This window comes from Pogoniulus pusillus, chromosome 31, assembly GCF_015220805.1.
Source record: "Pogoniulus pusillus isolate bPogPus1 chromosome 31, bPogPus1.pri, whole genome shotgun sequence".
Taxonomy (NCBI): domain Eukaryota; kingdom Metazoa; phylum Chordata; class Aves; order Piciformes; family Lybiidae; genus Pogoniulus; species Pogoniulus pusillus.
In genome coordinates, this window is record NC_087294.1 from 5,005,331 (window position 1) to 5,021,192 (window position 15,862).

Here is a 15,862-nt window from a genome sequence, read left to right on the forward strand (position 1 = left end):
AGATGCAGTGGTGTTAGGTGGAAGGTGTGGAGGTCCCTCCATATTTCATGCCAGAAAGCACTTCCAGATCTACAATGAACTTGAAAAAGAAGCCAGCATGCTATCACTGCAGCATTAATAAACTGATGCTCTGCTATCAGGATAGCTTTGTCTACACAGAAGTGAAGTGACAGGGAAAGGGGAAGGAAGGACTCATACTCATTAAGCTCTTACTCTCCATGTAAGAATTATTTAAGCATATGACTACCTCTCCTGACTTCACATTGGGTGACATGGAAATAAGCTGTACTCTCCATGCCAGTCTCTGACACTGCATGACTTTCTGTAGTGTTGTCTCTACATGTGCCCTCTCCTTCACTTGCTCTAGAGTGAGAGAAGCTGCCCAGGCCTGGGACTTATCTGTTCCTGCCTGCCTTGGAAAGAAGCAGGAGCTAATTTGAGACAGCTGTTTGGGCTACAATGCCCATTGGTGCCTGGTAGGCAGTGCATTTATCATAGTGGCATTAAGTAATAAAATTTGTCTGTGAAATGAAACCTTCTTTTCTGTTGACTGATTTATTGTAGCAGCCTGAGGGACAAACAGACTTTCAGTTCATAAAAGATAACCACTGATATTCCTATAACTTGCCTAAAGGGTATTACTTGGCCACTAAAATACTGTAAAAATATGGTTACAAAGAAATATGTTTTATGAATGATAAAGGGAAAAAATGGAGTTACTTAATTTAGTGTCACTTAGCTATTTGGCTTGAAAAATGAACCATATTTGTAGTTGTGTTTGTGTATTACCTAGTCACAAGAAGTGCAAGAATGTTGTTTTACATGAGACTAGGCAAAAAGCAGTACTTCTGGAAGAAGAAAGCTGACTGTTTCGTTCTTAATCAGTAGCAGAACCTAAAAGAGAGCTCTGTTGATATGTTGCATTTCATCTGCATCCAGAGTGGTCTGGATGATGTGGTTGCCTTTGGTCCAGGGGCTGCTGTTAGCAGCACTTGGTCATCTGTACCACACAGGGATCTCACAGCTTGCCTGTGATCCCCTTCAGGAGCTGGCATAGCTTTGGAATTCTTCTGTATGATTGGTTAGCTGGATAATTACGTTGATGAAGCATGAACACGGTTCATTATTATAACTTAATTATGTTTGAAAGAATGATGTTTACTTTGGGAGGTCACCCCCTGAACACTTACTGTGATTTTTTAAATGGCTTTAGTTGACAGCTCCTTGTTTCCTGTGAATGGAGGGAGGAGCACCAACAATAGGGTGCAGCCTGAGTAAAACTCACCAAACCCACTAAGTAAATGAAGAAGTGAGAGATACATCCATATTTTCTGTGCTACTGGAATATGCCATTGCCCATACTCAACATCTCTGCCTGCAGCTTGGGAGTTCTAGCAGGTCTCGCTTCTCAGATGAGAAAACACGACAGTTAAATCTGAGGTGGCTCTTACTCTTTGCTTCTAGTAACCCAAGACAGATGCAGACTTGTGTTTTGGGGTGTGTCCCCCAAATTCCGCTCACTTTCTTTTTGTTTTCCCAGTGGATCTGTGTTACATTTGGAGTGAGAGAAGTGCAAGGAGAATCCAGTGTGCAGAGCTCATTTTCTGTACCTGTGCATTTTTCCTGTTCACCACCTAAAGGCTGCTTTCAGATGTGGTTCTGTTACTTGAGCAAGACTAAAAGAAAAACAGTAACTTTATCATTTTTTAATAACATGACCATGGCATTGTTTTGCTCAGTTGCTTTAGAGGGCTTTAACATACTGCTTGCTAGAGAGCAGCAGTTACAGCCGTAGAACATCTTTTTTTTCTCTTCAAATCTGGGACTGTGATCTCTATTCTTCAATATTAGTTCATATCCAATGGTAAAAACCTCAACTTAAAAGAGGCTCATTCTCTTGTTTTGTTAAGACTTAATTACTGAAATCCAATGACTTATCAACTGTGAGCACTTCCTGAAACTGAAATTATGCTTTTCTAAACAAAAGTGCCTTCCAGAAGTATGCCTTGTTTATATGTATGTCAGTGATGCAGAACTGACATTATGGTGTGTGGTTGTTAGTGACATTGAATTGTGATTCTACTGTGAAGCTTTTGAGTGTGATAAGTGAAGTTCTTCATTTTGCCATTTAAAGTCTGTGAGGTGGTTGATACTGTAATTAAGGTGGTTAGAGAAGCCCAAGCAATGCTGTGTGTTTCGAGCTGTCATGGCAGCTAACCTAAAAAACTTCTTGCACAGAACAATCCCATGTTGCTCGTTTATTAATTTCTTTTCTGCTGTTTCTCTGTGGTCATTTTGAAGCCCATGGTCTTTGTGGAAAGCTGATTGCATAACTTTTTTAATACTAGGCTTGTCACTGAAACAGTGGGATTTGAGGATTAGTAAATCATATGAAATTGCCAGACCAAATAAGTAAGGAGAGAGAGACCATTTGGATGGAGAAATTTTACTGTGATGCCTCTAGAGTGACTTAGTACACACATGTATGTCCTGCCTGTGTCCCTGCCTGCTTTACCTCTCATCGGTGGTGATTCATGTCCTGGTACATAGATACAGATCTTCTGCTCTTCCCTTTCATCTTTCTGGTTTAATCCTTTCATGTATGTGCAAGTCATGGATGAGCACATACTTTGGTGAATGTACCTACAAGCATGCATTCCTTTTCTCCCCAGTACCATGTGCTCTTTCGTACGTGAAGAAGGCTAAGGGGAAACAGTGCCACTGTCTAAAACAACCATATACACAAAAAAAGGGGCTAGTTTCTCAGAGATGCACAATGATAGAGTGAGAGGCAACAGGCACAGGCTGGACACAAGAAATTCCAGTTAGATATTAGGACATTTTTTACTGTAAGAGTGGTTAAATACTTCAATCAGTTGCCTGATTGAAGGCTGTGGGAGTCTCTGTCCTTAGAGATGTTCAAGACTTGATTGGACATGACCCTGAGCAATCTAATGTAATTAAACAAGAGAGAAGACTAGAAGGCTTCTGGAGGCCTAAAATAAATCACTGTTTTATTGCTTCCCATTCACTGCATGCAGAAATAGAAGTAGAGTGTGAGTGGATGGATGCAGTTGATCAGCACATGTCAAATGTGTGTATCTGTATCCAGAATGGGGGATAACTACATGAAAAAAGCTGGTAGTGAGCTGAACATCTGCTATCACAATTGGACATGAAACTCCATTGATTAAATTGATTATCTGGTTTAGAATAAATTGTTTATAGGGCTTTTATGCAGTTATGCTTATGTATGTGATGGCATTCATATTTTGCCCCAAATTCTGTACAAAAAGAGGGGGCTGATCTGAGTAGACTGAGAACCATTCCTAAACAAACATGTCGGTGTCATGGCTTGAACAGATCAATGCAATGAAAATCCAGCACTGGCCATAAAGTACTGTAACTGTGAGTGTGCAAGCAAGCACACTGCACATACCTAAAACAAAGGCATTGGCATCATGTGCTCTGGTGAGGGGCCTGGAACACAAACCCTCTGAGGAGAGGCTGAGGGAGCTGGGGGTGTTTAGCCTGGAGAAGAGGAGGCTCAAGGGTGCTGTCCTTGCTGCCTACAACTACCTGAAGGGAGGTTGTAGCCAGGTGGGGTTCGGTTTCTTCTCTCAGGTAACCAGCAGCAGAACAAGGGGACACAGTCTCAAGTTGTGCCAGGGGAGGTCTAGGCTGGATGTTAGGAGGAAGTTCTTGCCAGAGAGAGTGATTGGCATTGGAATGGGCTGCCCAGGGAGGTGGTGGAGTTGCCGTCCCTGAAGGTGTTCAGGAAAAGCCTGGATGAGGCACTTAGTGCCATGGTCTGGTTGATTGGACAGGGCTGGGTGCTGGGTTGGACTGGATGATCTTCCAACCTGGTTGATTCTACAATTCTATGTGTTTGCCCTGATGCCTGAGCTTTGAATTCAATGCATTATGGATGTTATGCTCTATGTAAGTCAGGCAATGGTAGTAGTTTGGCTGTAGAAACTTATAGTGCAATTAAATATGCTGCTTTTTTCCAGGTGTGCTTTGCAGCACTTGTGCTTTGCGTTGCTGTAACAGCAGTGCTACTGGTGCTTAGCTAGTGTTTTTCTGTGGCTGGCTACTTTCATGACTACAGCATACAGCTCAGCTTGGGAAAAGTACTGTGTGGTTTCCTGTAGTAGTTAAGAGAACATATACAGGGATTTTGACATGGACTTCTTGATTCATAATTTATTTCCTTTTTAATCATGCCTAGAAATACTATGGCAGAGAGGCTTAAAGGAACATTCAGGCCAAGGTTATTGATGATAGTGAAATGTCTAAGTGATTTAGCCTTCATCTGAAAAAAAGGCTACTATTTACTTTCTTTGCAGGGAGCTTTTTTGTGCAGTCTTTAGAAATCCTATCTTAATGTCATTCCTTATCAGTAATATGCATACTTCAATAGTGTTTTGCTTTTTCCTTCTCATATATTCTATAGGTCCTAATGTAATTGAAACTTCTGTAGCAAGAACTCACTCAAATAACAGCCTAAAGGTAAGAGTTAATAAATACAATTGCATTACATGAATGGCTTTATTTGACGTTAGTAGTGTTAAACATTCCCCTCCTTCCTTGTAGTTATTTAAAGTATTTAAACTGTTACTGGAGCACTTCTTGGCCACATGATGCTTTCTGGTTAGAAATTCCATGTGCAATGTCGTGCTACCACTGTGCTCTATCATGAGTGGCTCAGCAGCAAGTTCTGGTCTCTTACTTTTGTGACAAAGTACAGAATTCTATTGATGAAATAGTAATTTCTGATAGAGTAATACTTGAGTGTTCTTGAGATTTCCCAGTGAGTTCATGTTGGAGATTCCTGTAGGGAGTCCAGACATAGAACTGAGGACATAAACTCACAAGTAATGCTCTCAGTGGCAACTAAAGTTTTCCTTCTTGTGATCTTCTTTTCTACCACCTAGGAAGGAATATTGCTGTTTCTTTGTGATTGTTCACTGCCATGTGTCCAAGACACAGAAACTGGCTTCCTAATATGAACCTTTACATTCCTCTTTGTGAAACCTTTCATATTTTGGTTCTTGCTTATTGCAATTTTTTTTCTGTCTAGCTCTTTGCTGTCTGCCTAATACTTTAAGTTATTTTCATTAAAGCACTAAAAAGGTTCTGTTGGTTTAGTTTTTTTGTTATTTTAAAGTATGTTTTCTTGAAAACTACTGAAGCATTTTTCTTTTGGGTCTGTTAGTCACCTATATGTGTTTGAATTGATACTGTATTATGTTTGGGTTTGCTTTGGTTTGTTTTAAAGTGTATTTTTGTATCAAATAAGTCTTTCCTACATGTAGGTTTTATCTTCCATGCTTTTGAAATGAATGTGAAAACCCAGTGGAAAATGTTATTTTCATGAAGGATCATAACTTTGATTATTTTGTGCCATGTGCTAGGAATTCTTTTCAGGCTTGGTCTCAGGATTTTGTTTTTCAGATTAGGACCTTTTGGTTCATTGCTGCTGCATTTATTTGCTTTAAGTAATCATACTTTTCCTTACTGCTGTGCAAAATACATGTACTGTTTAAGCTACCTCTCTGAAAGGTCTATATTTGAGCTGCTTATCATATTCTCTACAGAGTAGCACATATTAAATCTGTTCCAAAAACCTGAGAGATGTCATTAGCAAACCTTTCATCATTGTAACTACGGGATTATCATGCTAATTTGGTGGGGTTTTTTTACAGCTGAAGCCATTTAATTTAAGTTCACCACCATTGTCTACCTACAATCAGCAGCTGTGGCTGACCTGCATACTTGAATTGAAGCAGGATGATGGTGAGAATTTTACCTAATTCTTGGAAAACTGCCATAGCATCCTGTACATTGTGTCTTTAATTCCATCTGTTGCTTATGCCCCTGTTGCTTTCTGGCTAGAGTTGGTAGCTTTTAACTCTTGATACTTTTTCTCACCCTCCACTCCTTGTGGAACATGTCCAGAGAAGGGCAACAAAGCTGGTGAGGGGCCTGGAGCACAAATCCTATGAGGAGAGGTTGAGGGAGCTGGGCTTGTTTAGCCTGGAGAAGAGGAGGCTCAGGGGTGATCTTATTACTGTCTACAACTACCTGAAGGGGCATTGTAGCCAGGTGGGGGGTGGCCTCTTCTCCCAGGCAACCAGCAATAGAACAAGGGGACACAGTCTCAAGTTATGCCAGGGTAGGTATAGGCTGGATATTAGGAAGAAGCTCTTCACAGAGAGAGTGATTTCCCATTGGAATGGGCTGCCCAGGGAGGTGGTGGAGGCACCGTCCCTGGAGGTCTTCAAGAAAAGACTGGATGAGGCACTTAGTGCCATGGTGTAGTTGACTGGCTAGGGCTGGGTGCTAGGTTGGACTGGATGATCTTGGAGGTCTCTTCCAACCTGGTTGATTCTATGATTCTACCCAGTAAAGACATGGACAGTGCTGATCTTGAGAAATGGAAGCAACAGGTTGGTTGTTACATCTGTGAAAGCAGCAGTGTGTGGAGAATCTCTCTTCCTTCATTTTGGGAGGACTTAGATGTGTAGGTTGTAATTATGTTAATTTTCCAATAAAACTTCCCTGTAAATACATGAGAAATGCTGTATTGGTAACTGTTAATCTGTCAAGATTCCATTGAGGGAGTTTGTGACTTTTTACCTAATTATGTAAGTGAAAAGTCTTGTGGCATTTTAATTAATGTATTGGACCACTACTGCAGTAAATAATAACTTTGAGGAATTTCTGGATCTTATATGTGCTTTATGTTTGGGACTCTATTTGAGACTTCATTCCTGCATAAGCAATAGTGAAATGTTTTCTCTTTTAGTTACAGTATCCCTCAAAAAGAATGTTACTATGACAGTGAAAGTACTCGGGGTGGTGAAGGATGGAAGCACACCCTATGTCAATAATCAAGTTCACAACCGGACCAGGTTGCTTAGTTGTGCGCAGGTATGTGTCCACTTACATGAGACTGATGCAGTACAATGTCACATTACACTGCAAATGAGAAGAACACAAGTTTTAAGCATGCCTCAGGAAACACTCTGGAGTATAGTTTTGTTTGTAATTGCAGCTTAGCTGGTACTGCTACCTACCTATTAATCTTTTTCTCTTTACTTCTATGACTTGTGTCTATTGCCCCTTAAAGACTCCGCTCATTTGTTAGAGTAGCTCTCTTGTCAGCAAAGCAGTGTTTCCTGCTTACTCACCTAAACACAGTTAGAAGAAGATGGGGATATTATATTAAAATGTTGGCTATAGGGTTCCAAAGACAAAAAAAATCTCTTCTAACACTTAGCAGCAAGTTTAAAGTCAACTGGCATCTTCTGTTCTGAAAACAGCCACATTTCTTGCTGCTCATGAAGGAGTTTTTAAAGTTTTGAGTTTCTAATATAATTTTCACATAGAATGTTAGGGGCTGGAAGAGACCTCAAGAGATCATCTAGTCCAACTCCTCCACCAGTGCAGGATCACCTATACCAGATCTTAAAGGAACACATCCAGGCAGGTCTTGAGTATCTCCAAAGAGGGAGACTCCACAACCCCCCTGGGCAGCCTGTCCCAGTGCTCTGTCACCCTCATAGTGCAGAAAGTTTTCCTCATGTTTCCATGGAACTTCCTATGCCTCAGCTTCCACCCGTTGCCCCTTGTCCTGTTGTTGGGCATCACCAAGAAGAGCCTGGCTCCATCCTCCTGGCACTCACCTCTTATGTATTTAAACATTGATGAGGTCACCCCTCAGTCTTCTCCTCTCCGAACTAAAGAGCCTCAACTCCCTCAGTCTTTCCTCACTAAGGAAGATGTTTCACTCCCTTAATCATATTTGTGACTCTATGCTGGACTCTTTCAAGCAGTTCCCTGAGGTTCTTTTTGAGCTGAGTTGGACACAATATTTCAGATGCAGCATCACCAAGGCAGAGTAGAGGTGGGGGAGAACCTCACTCGACCTGCTAACCACAGCCCTTCTAATACACCCTAGAATGGCAATGGCCTTCTTGGCCACAAGAGGACATTGCTGGCTCATGGTCAACCCTGAAACCACTAGAACCCCTAGGTCCTTCCCTTCACTGCTCTCTGGCAGGTCTGTCCCCAACCTATACGGTTCCACGGGTTGTTCTTTCCCACGTGCAAGACTCTACACTTTCCCTGGTTGAACTTCATTACATTTCTTCCTGCCCAGCCCTCCAGCCTGTCTTAAATCTTGCTGAGTGGCAGCACAGCCTTCAGGTGTGTCAGACACTCCACCCAGTTTTGTGTCATCAGCAAACTTGCTGACAAAGCACTTTGTGCCCTCATCCAGGTCATTGATAAATAGTACTGATCCCAATACTGACTCATGAGGGACCCCACTAGATACAGGCCTCATTTACACTGAAATTTTGAAGGCTAGAGAGATCCAAACCAGCTTCTCCAGATGCAAATCCTTTAGGATAGATAAAGTTTTTTTGTGATAAGCATGTAATCAAATGTTTTCCTTTTTATATATATTTGTACATCTATGCATGTGAAACTTGCAGAAATTCAATTCCATCAGATGTAATTACACACAGCCAGAAGAGCAATATGCTTGGGCTTTCTCTTTTGTTAGCTTTTAGAAACGAGTTAGAACCCACACCTCGTGAGCCTGGGGCTTTACTGATCCTCCAAGAAGGACTTTGAGGTACTGAAATATGTCCAGAGAAGGGCAACAAACCTGCTGAAGGGTCTGGAGAAAAGGTCTGGTGAGGAGCAGCTGAAGGAACTGGGCTTGTTTAGTCTGGAGGAAATGAGGCTGAGAGGAGACCTCATTCCCTTCTACATCTCCCTGAAAGAAGGCTGGATCCAGGTGGGGGTTGGTCTCTTCTCACTACTATCAGGTGATAGGACAAGAAGAAATGGCCTGAAATTGTGCCAGAGGAGGTTTAGGTTGGATATTAAGAAGAACTTCTTTCCTGCAAGAGTGGTCAGGCATTGGAGTAGGCTTTCATGGGAGGAGTCACTGTACCTGGATGTGTTAAAAAATGTGGCACTCTAGAGCATGGTTTAATGGCCATGGTGGTCTTAGGTTCATGGTTGGACGTAATGATCTTAGAGGTCTTTTCCAATCAAAACAATTCCATGATTCTATGATAGAATTACTTGGATCATTTGAAGTGCTGCAAGCAGTTGCTTTCATCAGCTGAAGTGAAAAGGCAGCCTTGTTTCTTGGTCAAACTTTTTTGATCCTGCTGGCTGACTTTATCAGTTTCTTCTGCTTTGTCTGCTATCTTACAGGAAATTCATTATCTGTGGGTCTTAATTGAGTCTTCAGACTCTTCTGATCAAGATTGGCTGTGCTAGGTTGACAATTGGACTTGATGTCCTTAAAGATCTTTTCCAACCTAAACAGTTCTGTGAATCTATGACAAATATAATCAATACCTGACCTTTTAGAAACACATTCTCCAGTGTATACTAACAGTTATGTTCTGGGATAAATTGAAGGCATTCACATACTACTTCTTCACTGTTTATGTTCACAGAAATGCAGTGAAATCATTGTTGTTCACCTTGGCTACCTGAACTACACTCAGTACAATGTATTTGTTAGCTTTGAAGACCTAAAGTTAACTGATGACATCAAGAATGTTACTTTCACAGTAAGTAGCAAGTTTTATACCAGCAAAATAATTCTCTTTAATTACTGATGCTGCAGAAGTCTGCTTTAAATGTAATTATTTTGTTTCTTAGGATAACCATAAAGATGCATCTTAATTAATTTTTCTGTCATTACTAATGAGAGAACTATTTTCACATTTGCTTTTAATAAGAGTCTAGAATGGTTTTATAACTCTATAAAGAAAGATTCTTCTTTCAGAGCTGCTAATGCTGTTTTCTGGAACAGATGAATTTAGTCTTATTTCTGGGAGATATTTTTAACAGTAGGCAAGCTAGACTGGAACATCCAGTTTTCTGCATTTGCTTACAGAGATGTTGCTGCTCTAAAACATGGTAATTTTTTTTCAGCCTTTCCAGGAGGTGTATCTGAATTAACAAGATTTTCCCAGACTTTACGAAAGTGTGGGCTAGAAAGATGTAATGAACTCAGTGACAGTGCTTATGAGGAAAAGTGTTTATTCAGCTAAAATAACCAGGCTAAAAGTTTAGTAATTCACTAAAATAATCCATAGTGAAATAACTAGCTCAGTGCATAGTGCTAAAGTGTGCTTATAAAACAGTTACATCATCAGTGTATGCTGAATGGCTCCAGAAAGAAATCACAGGACCATAGGATGTTAGGGTTTGGAAGGGACCCAAGGAGATCATCGAGTCCAATCCCCCTGCCACAGCAGGACAATCCTATCTAACACAGATCACAGAGGAACACATCCAGACAGGCCTTGAAAGGCTCCAGAGAAGGAGACTCCACAACCTCCCTGGGAAGCCTGTGCCAGTGCTCTGGGACCCTTACAGGAAAGAAGTTCCCCCTTGTGTTGAGGCGGAACTTCTTTTGCTGCAACTTACACCCATTGCTCCTTGTCCTATCCCAGGGAGCAGTGAGCAGAGCCTGTCCCCCTACTCCTGACCCCCATCCCTCAGATAGTTAAAAATATTTATCAAACCCCTTGTAAGTCTTCTCCAGACGAAACAGTCCCAGGTCCCTCAACCTCTCCTCATAAGTCATGCCCTCCTGTCCCCTCATCATCCTCATAGCCCTCCGCTGGATCTTCTCCATCAGATCCCTGTTCCTCTTAAACTGGGGAGCCCAAAACTGAACACAGTATTCAAGATGCATTTGCATTGGCAGAAAAAGGAACCAAACCAAATGTGTAACACAGATGATTATGGAATAGTCTACCTGCATGCAACATTTGCAATGTCAGAGCAGGTAGCAAGCAGTCTTTCTGTAAAGCAGAAGTGGGTTTTATAAATGAACTTCCTGAATATTCATATTTGTAGTATTTTAGTGCATAAAGCACACCATTAAAAATAAGCTTTAAGAGGAAGAATCCCTAAACTTGCAAACCCTTTGCTTACTTCCAGATTTCAATCAGGGCAAAGTGTTTGAGCATTTATCATTGTACAGTTTATTATCTTGCTTTGCAGACTTCCTTTCAGGCAGACTTGTGCACAAAACCAAAATACCCAACCCCAACACCCTGCTTTCCTGCAGCAGCTAAAATCATCCATTTATTTAATTATCACAATGGTTTATGGTGATCTCCATTTAAATCTTAGATTTTTGTCCTTAGAGGTGCTTTAACATATGACAGCACAACGGATACATTAACAAAGAGGCCAGAGTAAAAGAGAAGCAGGAATATTTGGTCATCTTTTCATTAGATAGTCCTAGGAGTATGAATTTATCTTTCTCATTCCATGGCAGCGTGGTGGAATTGGGTTATACCTTTACAATTTGAAAAGCCAGAGAGCTTTTCACTGTCTGCAGAAAGTGCTGATTGTTGATGCTGTGTGTACCCTGTCAAAGCTTCATTCCTCAGGCTGTTTTTCTTCTGTTTTCTTATAGTGGAAGACCTACAATCCAACTTTTTCACAAGTGGAAATATGGTTCCGCTTTGTCTTTGTAGTTCTTACTTTTATGGTCACGGTAAGATTTTGTTTCAGTTTTGCTGGTAAGCACAGCTTTGTTGTAGTGCTGTGTTTAGGAACTTAACCTCAGGCAGCAGAGGTGAGATATCACTGAAAGGATGGGAAAATATTTTACATATACTTCCTGTAGTTGCTGCTTTTATGTTTTTACATGTCCTATTGAAGGGACATGAAGTAAAAAGGATGTGAGAAGAACTGATGTTTTTTAATTGAACAGAAAGAATTTTGCTTAAACAAAGGAAATTGTTATTAGATGCTAGAAAAAATCATATTTTTTGCATCTCAGGTAGGCTCAGACATGGCAACAGACCACCCAGAATGTGGGATCTCTGTCTCTGAAAATGAGCAGAGTTCCATTGAATATAACCATGATCTAACTTTACAGTCAGCACTGCCTTTTATGTAAGGATGGGCCAGATGACCTGTAGAGGCCCTTGCATGACCTGAATCACAGAATCAACTAGGTTGGAGGAGACCTCGAAGATCATCCAGTCCAACCTATCCCCCAGCCTCATCCAGTCAACTAGACCATGGCACCAAGTGCCTCATCCAGTCTTTTCTTGAAGGCCTCCAGGGATGGTGCCTCCACCACCTCCCTGGGCAGCCCATTCCAATTGCAAATGCTGCAGTTTAGATTATCTCTCCCCTCCAAACTGTTTTTGCTTCTGGAATTAAGTGTTTGGTTAAAACCCAACCAACCAACCAAAAAACCCCACAAAACCCAAAAAGCAGAATTTTCAGAGTAAGGAAACTAAATCACTGAACACATGTGTGGTGTTTTTCTCACATAGATTGTGTCACTCAGCAACTGTGTCTGTGATTTGGTATCTGTTGTTTAAAAAAGTGAGTTTAAGTCAAAGTTTTTGGTGGTATGTGACCAGTAAATAGGCAACAACTCTTTATACATTGTTAATGTTCCTCATGTCAGCCTATCAAAAGGAGTAGAGTGGGAACTCCGTGGCTTTTCTTCATTAAAATTCCACAAATCCTTCTTTTTTCTTTTTTAGCTCTGCAGTAGAAAACCCCAAAGTTTTAAACTTGTCCAATGTTACTGATTGTAAAAACTGTTTTAATTGAAAATGTTTTGGGTTTAGTGAATTTGAGCTTTTTTTTGCTTTGACCTTTGAGGATACATGAGATACATATATAGAGGTACATATAGGAGGGGTGTGTGTGTGTACATAAATAGGTATATGTAGGGGGTCTAGGCTGGATGGTAGGAGGAAGTTGTTGGCAGAGAGAGTGATTGGCATTGGAATGGGCTGCCCAGGGAGGTGGTGGAGTCGCCATCCCTGGAGGTGGTCGAGTAGAGACTGGATGAGACATTTAGTGCCATGGTCTGGTTGACTCGATAGAGCTGGGCACTAGGTTGCACTGGATAATCCTGGAGGTCTCTTCCAACCTGGTTGATTCTATGATTCTGATTCTCCTACCTCGATCTCTTCTAAGTAACTGCACTTTTCAGAAGTTCCTCCTAGCAGCCAGCCTACACCTCCCCCGACACAAACCAGTTCTATTCTAATTCAGACCAGAACAAAGGCAGTGAACTCCTCTCCTTCCAACAGTCTCAAGTTGTGCCGGGGGAAGTATAGGCTGGATGTTAGGAGGAAGTTCTTCGCAGAGAGAGTGATTGGCATTGGAATGGGCTGCCCAGGGAGGTGGTGGAGGCACTGTCCCTGGAGGTGTTCAAGAAAAGCCTGGATGAGGCACTTGGTGCCATGGTCTAGTTGACTGGCTAGGGCTGGGTGCTAGGTTGGACTGGCTGATCTTGGAGGTCTCTTCCAACCTGGTTGATTCTATGATGGTTCTATAAGATTAATGTGCACAGTACTAGCTGCTTTCCTTCTCAGTTTGCCTGAAAAATTAAGTAATTTGCGTTGGGGTGAGGCAGCAAACATGAAGCAGAAGTAAAAGCTAGGAAATGTGACTATTTTACAGTGTTCTCCTTGGCAAAGGCCTCATGAAAGACCGCAGCATTTGCAAGGTGCTGTGTTATCTCTTACCTGTGCAAAAACCATTAAGACTGCATTGCTTCCTTAGACGTTTTTGTTGTTGTTTTATAGTGTTTGTTTGCACATTCCCTGCGGAAATTCTCCATGAGAGACTGGGGTATTGAACAGAAATGGATGTCCATCCTCCTTCCCCTGCTGCTACTTTACAATGGTACTTGTAGCCTGGATTTTTTTTAGGAAAGCTCTGCTTTATTTTGGTTTGCTTTGTTTTGAAAAGAAAAAAAAAAAGGTGAAAAGGAATTTGGTCTTGAATTTCCAGCAGCTGTTACAAAGGCTTTGGATAAGTAAAAAGAACCAAACAGTCCTTTCAGGTGTATCAAATTCAAGGGCATAATGAACAGGTGGATATCATTCTCAGTCATGTGAATGCCAGTGCTTTTGTTTAAAGTTGTGGTTGGAATAAGTGGCTGCAATTGCACTGAACCTTTCATACAGCAGCATGTGAACACAGTTTGTCTTTGTCTACTGAGTCATCTTCATTTTCCAGAGACTCTCACCTTAGTTAAAAGTGGAGACTGCTTTAAGTCCAGTAAACTGCATCAAATTCTAGCACTCCCTAGCAGAACCAAAAGTATTTTTGCCTTTCAGTCATTGCATGATAATATTCTAGGTTATCACCAAGAACAGTGGTTTAGTATAAAGTAATAAAACATTAAATCTTCCAGAAATGTTGGCAACCATTTCAGATTGCTGCTGGAGGTAACATTTTCTTTGTGAATTACTCTAAGATACAGCAAACTTCAGTATAATTTCTTGGTGTAATTTGAAAAGTCTAGGACTTAGTGTTCCTCTGAAGATACATTCTGCATTACCTTTCATAATGGCAAAGACTGTGCTTTTTCCCCCTCTGTGTGACTGTTTTTCTCTTACTTTGTTCCAGATCCATTTTTCCCCCTTTCTTTTCTGGTGAACAGCTGGTTCCCTGGAATGCTGGATGATCTATTCCAGTCACTATTCCTGTGTGCACTGTTACTGTTCTGGCTTTGCGTCTACCATGGGATAAGAGTGCAGGTGAGGGTGCAGCATTATCTCCTACTCTTACTGAAAAGACAGTGTTTGTTTTTTCAGTTCTCTCAAAAAGTGACAAAAATGAATTCAAACTTTAAGAATAAAACAAATGTCTCTTTTAAGTACTACATGACACATAAAGTGAGATAAAATCTTTTGTGGTGCAGTATATTTATTGTCTTGATGGTACCGTGCCTAAATTAGACAGATGTGAACACAGTCTTCAGAATTATAATGCTGTTATGCTGTGCTCTTGCTTGAAAGGTTTTATTGTTGTCCATGCTGGTTGATTGTTTTTAAAACAACTTTAAAATACTCCATAAGATAAATATGAATTCTGGAGCATATTTGCAGTGTCAGTAAAATACATGGGCCCCTATCCACAGAATGCTCTGAATTTACTGCACAAATGATGATACAATTTTATGTCTTCTGTAATCTTTCGTACAGATAAAAATAGAGGTGAGTTTCTTAATCTAGTTCATGCTAACCAAAACAAAGATTATGATTATTCTATTCTGTCAAGAATTAATGAAACCTGAAATGTGGGTTCACTCCTTCACTACACTGTTATTTTTCAACAGGGGGAAAGGAAGTGCTTGACCTTTTATCTGCCCAAATTCTTTATCGTTGGACTGTTGTGGCTGGCCTCTGTTACATTGGGAATATGGCAAACGTAAGTAGGTTAAAATTCAGTGCAAAAGTAACAGCTGAGGTATCAAGAATGAGACTGATTATAAGTAGTGGTGTCTGTTTCTTTATGCTCTGATCGTGATACAGGAATAGAGTTCAGATTTGTACCTCTTTCTGTTTTGCAGCATTGTGACTGATTTGAAAACAGAATTTCTCATGGATCTAGTAGTTCATAATTTTATAAACCAGAGTGAGACAAATCACTACCTTGTCAATATGTTACAGCTCCCAAGATTTTAGTATTTGAAGCAAAATTTTTTTTCTGTGGTTAACTCTTACACAGTTTGACCAGACAATTACTGCACTAGAACAAGGGGACACAGTCTCAAGTTGTGCCAGGGTAGGTATAGGCTGGATGTTAGGAGGAAGTTCTTCCCAGAGAGAGTGATTGGCATTGGAATGGGCTGCCCAGGGAGGTGGTGGAGTCACCGTCCCTGGAGGTGTTCAAGAAAAGACTGGATGAGGCACTTAGTGCCATGGTCTGGTTGACTGGCTAGGGCTGGGTGCTAGGTTGGACTGGATGATCTTGGAGGTCTCTTCCAACCTGGTTGATTCTATGATTCTATGCACCTGCACCATTGGTATTGACACTG

The 15,862-nt window shown here is 41.0% G+C and overlaps 1 protein-coding gene across 3 annotated transcripts in view; it reads left to right on the top strand.

The window, feature by feature from the left end:
* Window positions 1-15,862, top strand: part of TMEM181 (transmembrane protein 181) — a 41,534-nt gene that overhangs the window by 15,577 nt on the left and 10,095 nt on the right. For all 3 annotated transcript variants that reach the window (XM_064169245.1, XM_064169246.1, XM_064169247.1), the window contains exons 3-10: window positions 4,457-4,512; window positions 5,709-5,799; window positions 6,812-6,936; window positions 9,489-9,605; window positions 11,474-11,554; window positions 13,620-13,719; window positions 14,449-14,579; window positions 15,161-15,252. In XM_064169245.1, coding sequence (XP_064025315.1) covers window positions 4,457-4,512; window positions 5,709-5,799; window positions 6,812-6,936; window positions 9,489-9,605; window positions 11,474-11,554; window positions 13,620-13,719; window positions 14,449-14,579; window positions 15,161-15,252 — 793 coding nt within the window. The remainder of the gene's footprint in view (window positions 1-4,456; window positions 4,513-5,708; window positions 5,800-6,811; window positions 6,937-9,488; window positions 9,606-11,473; window positions 11,555-13,619; window positions 13,720-14,448; window positions 14,580-15,160; window positions 15,253-15,862) is intronic.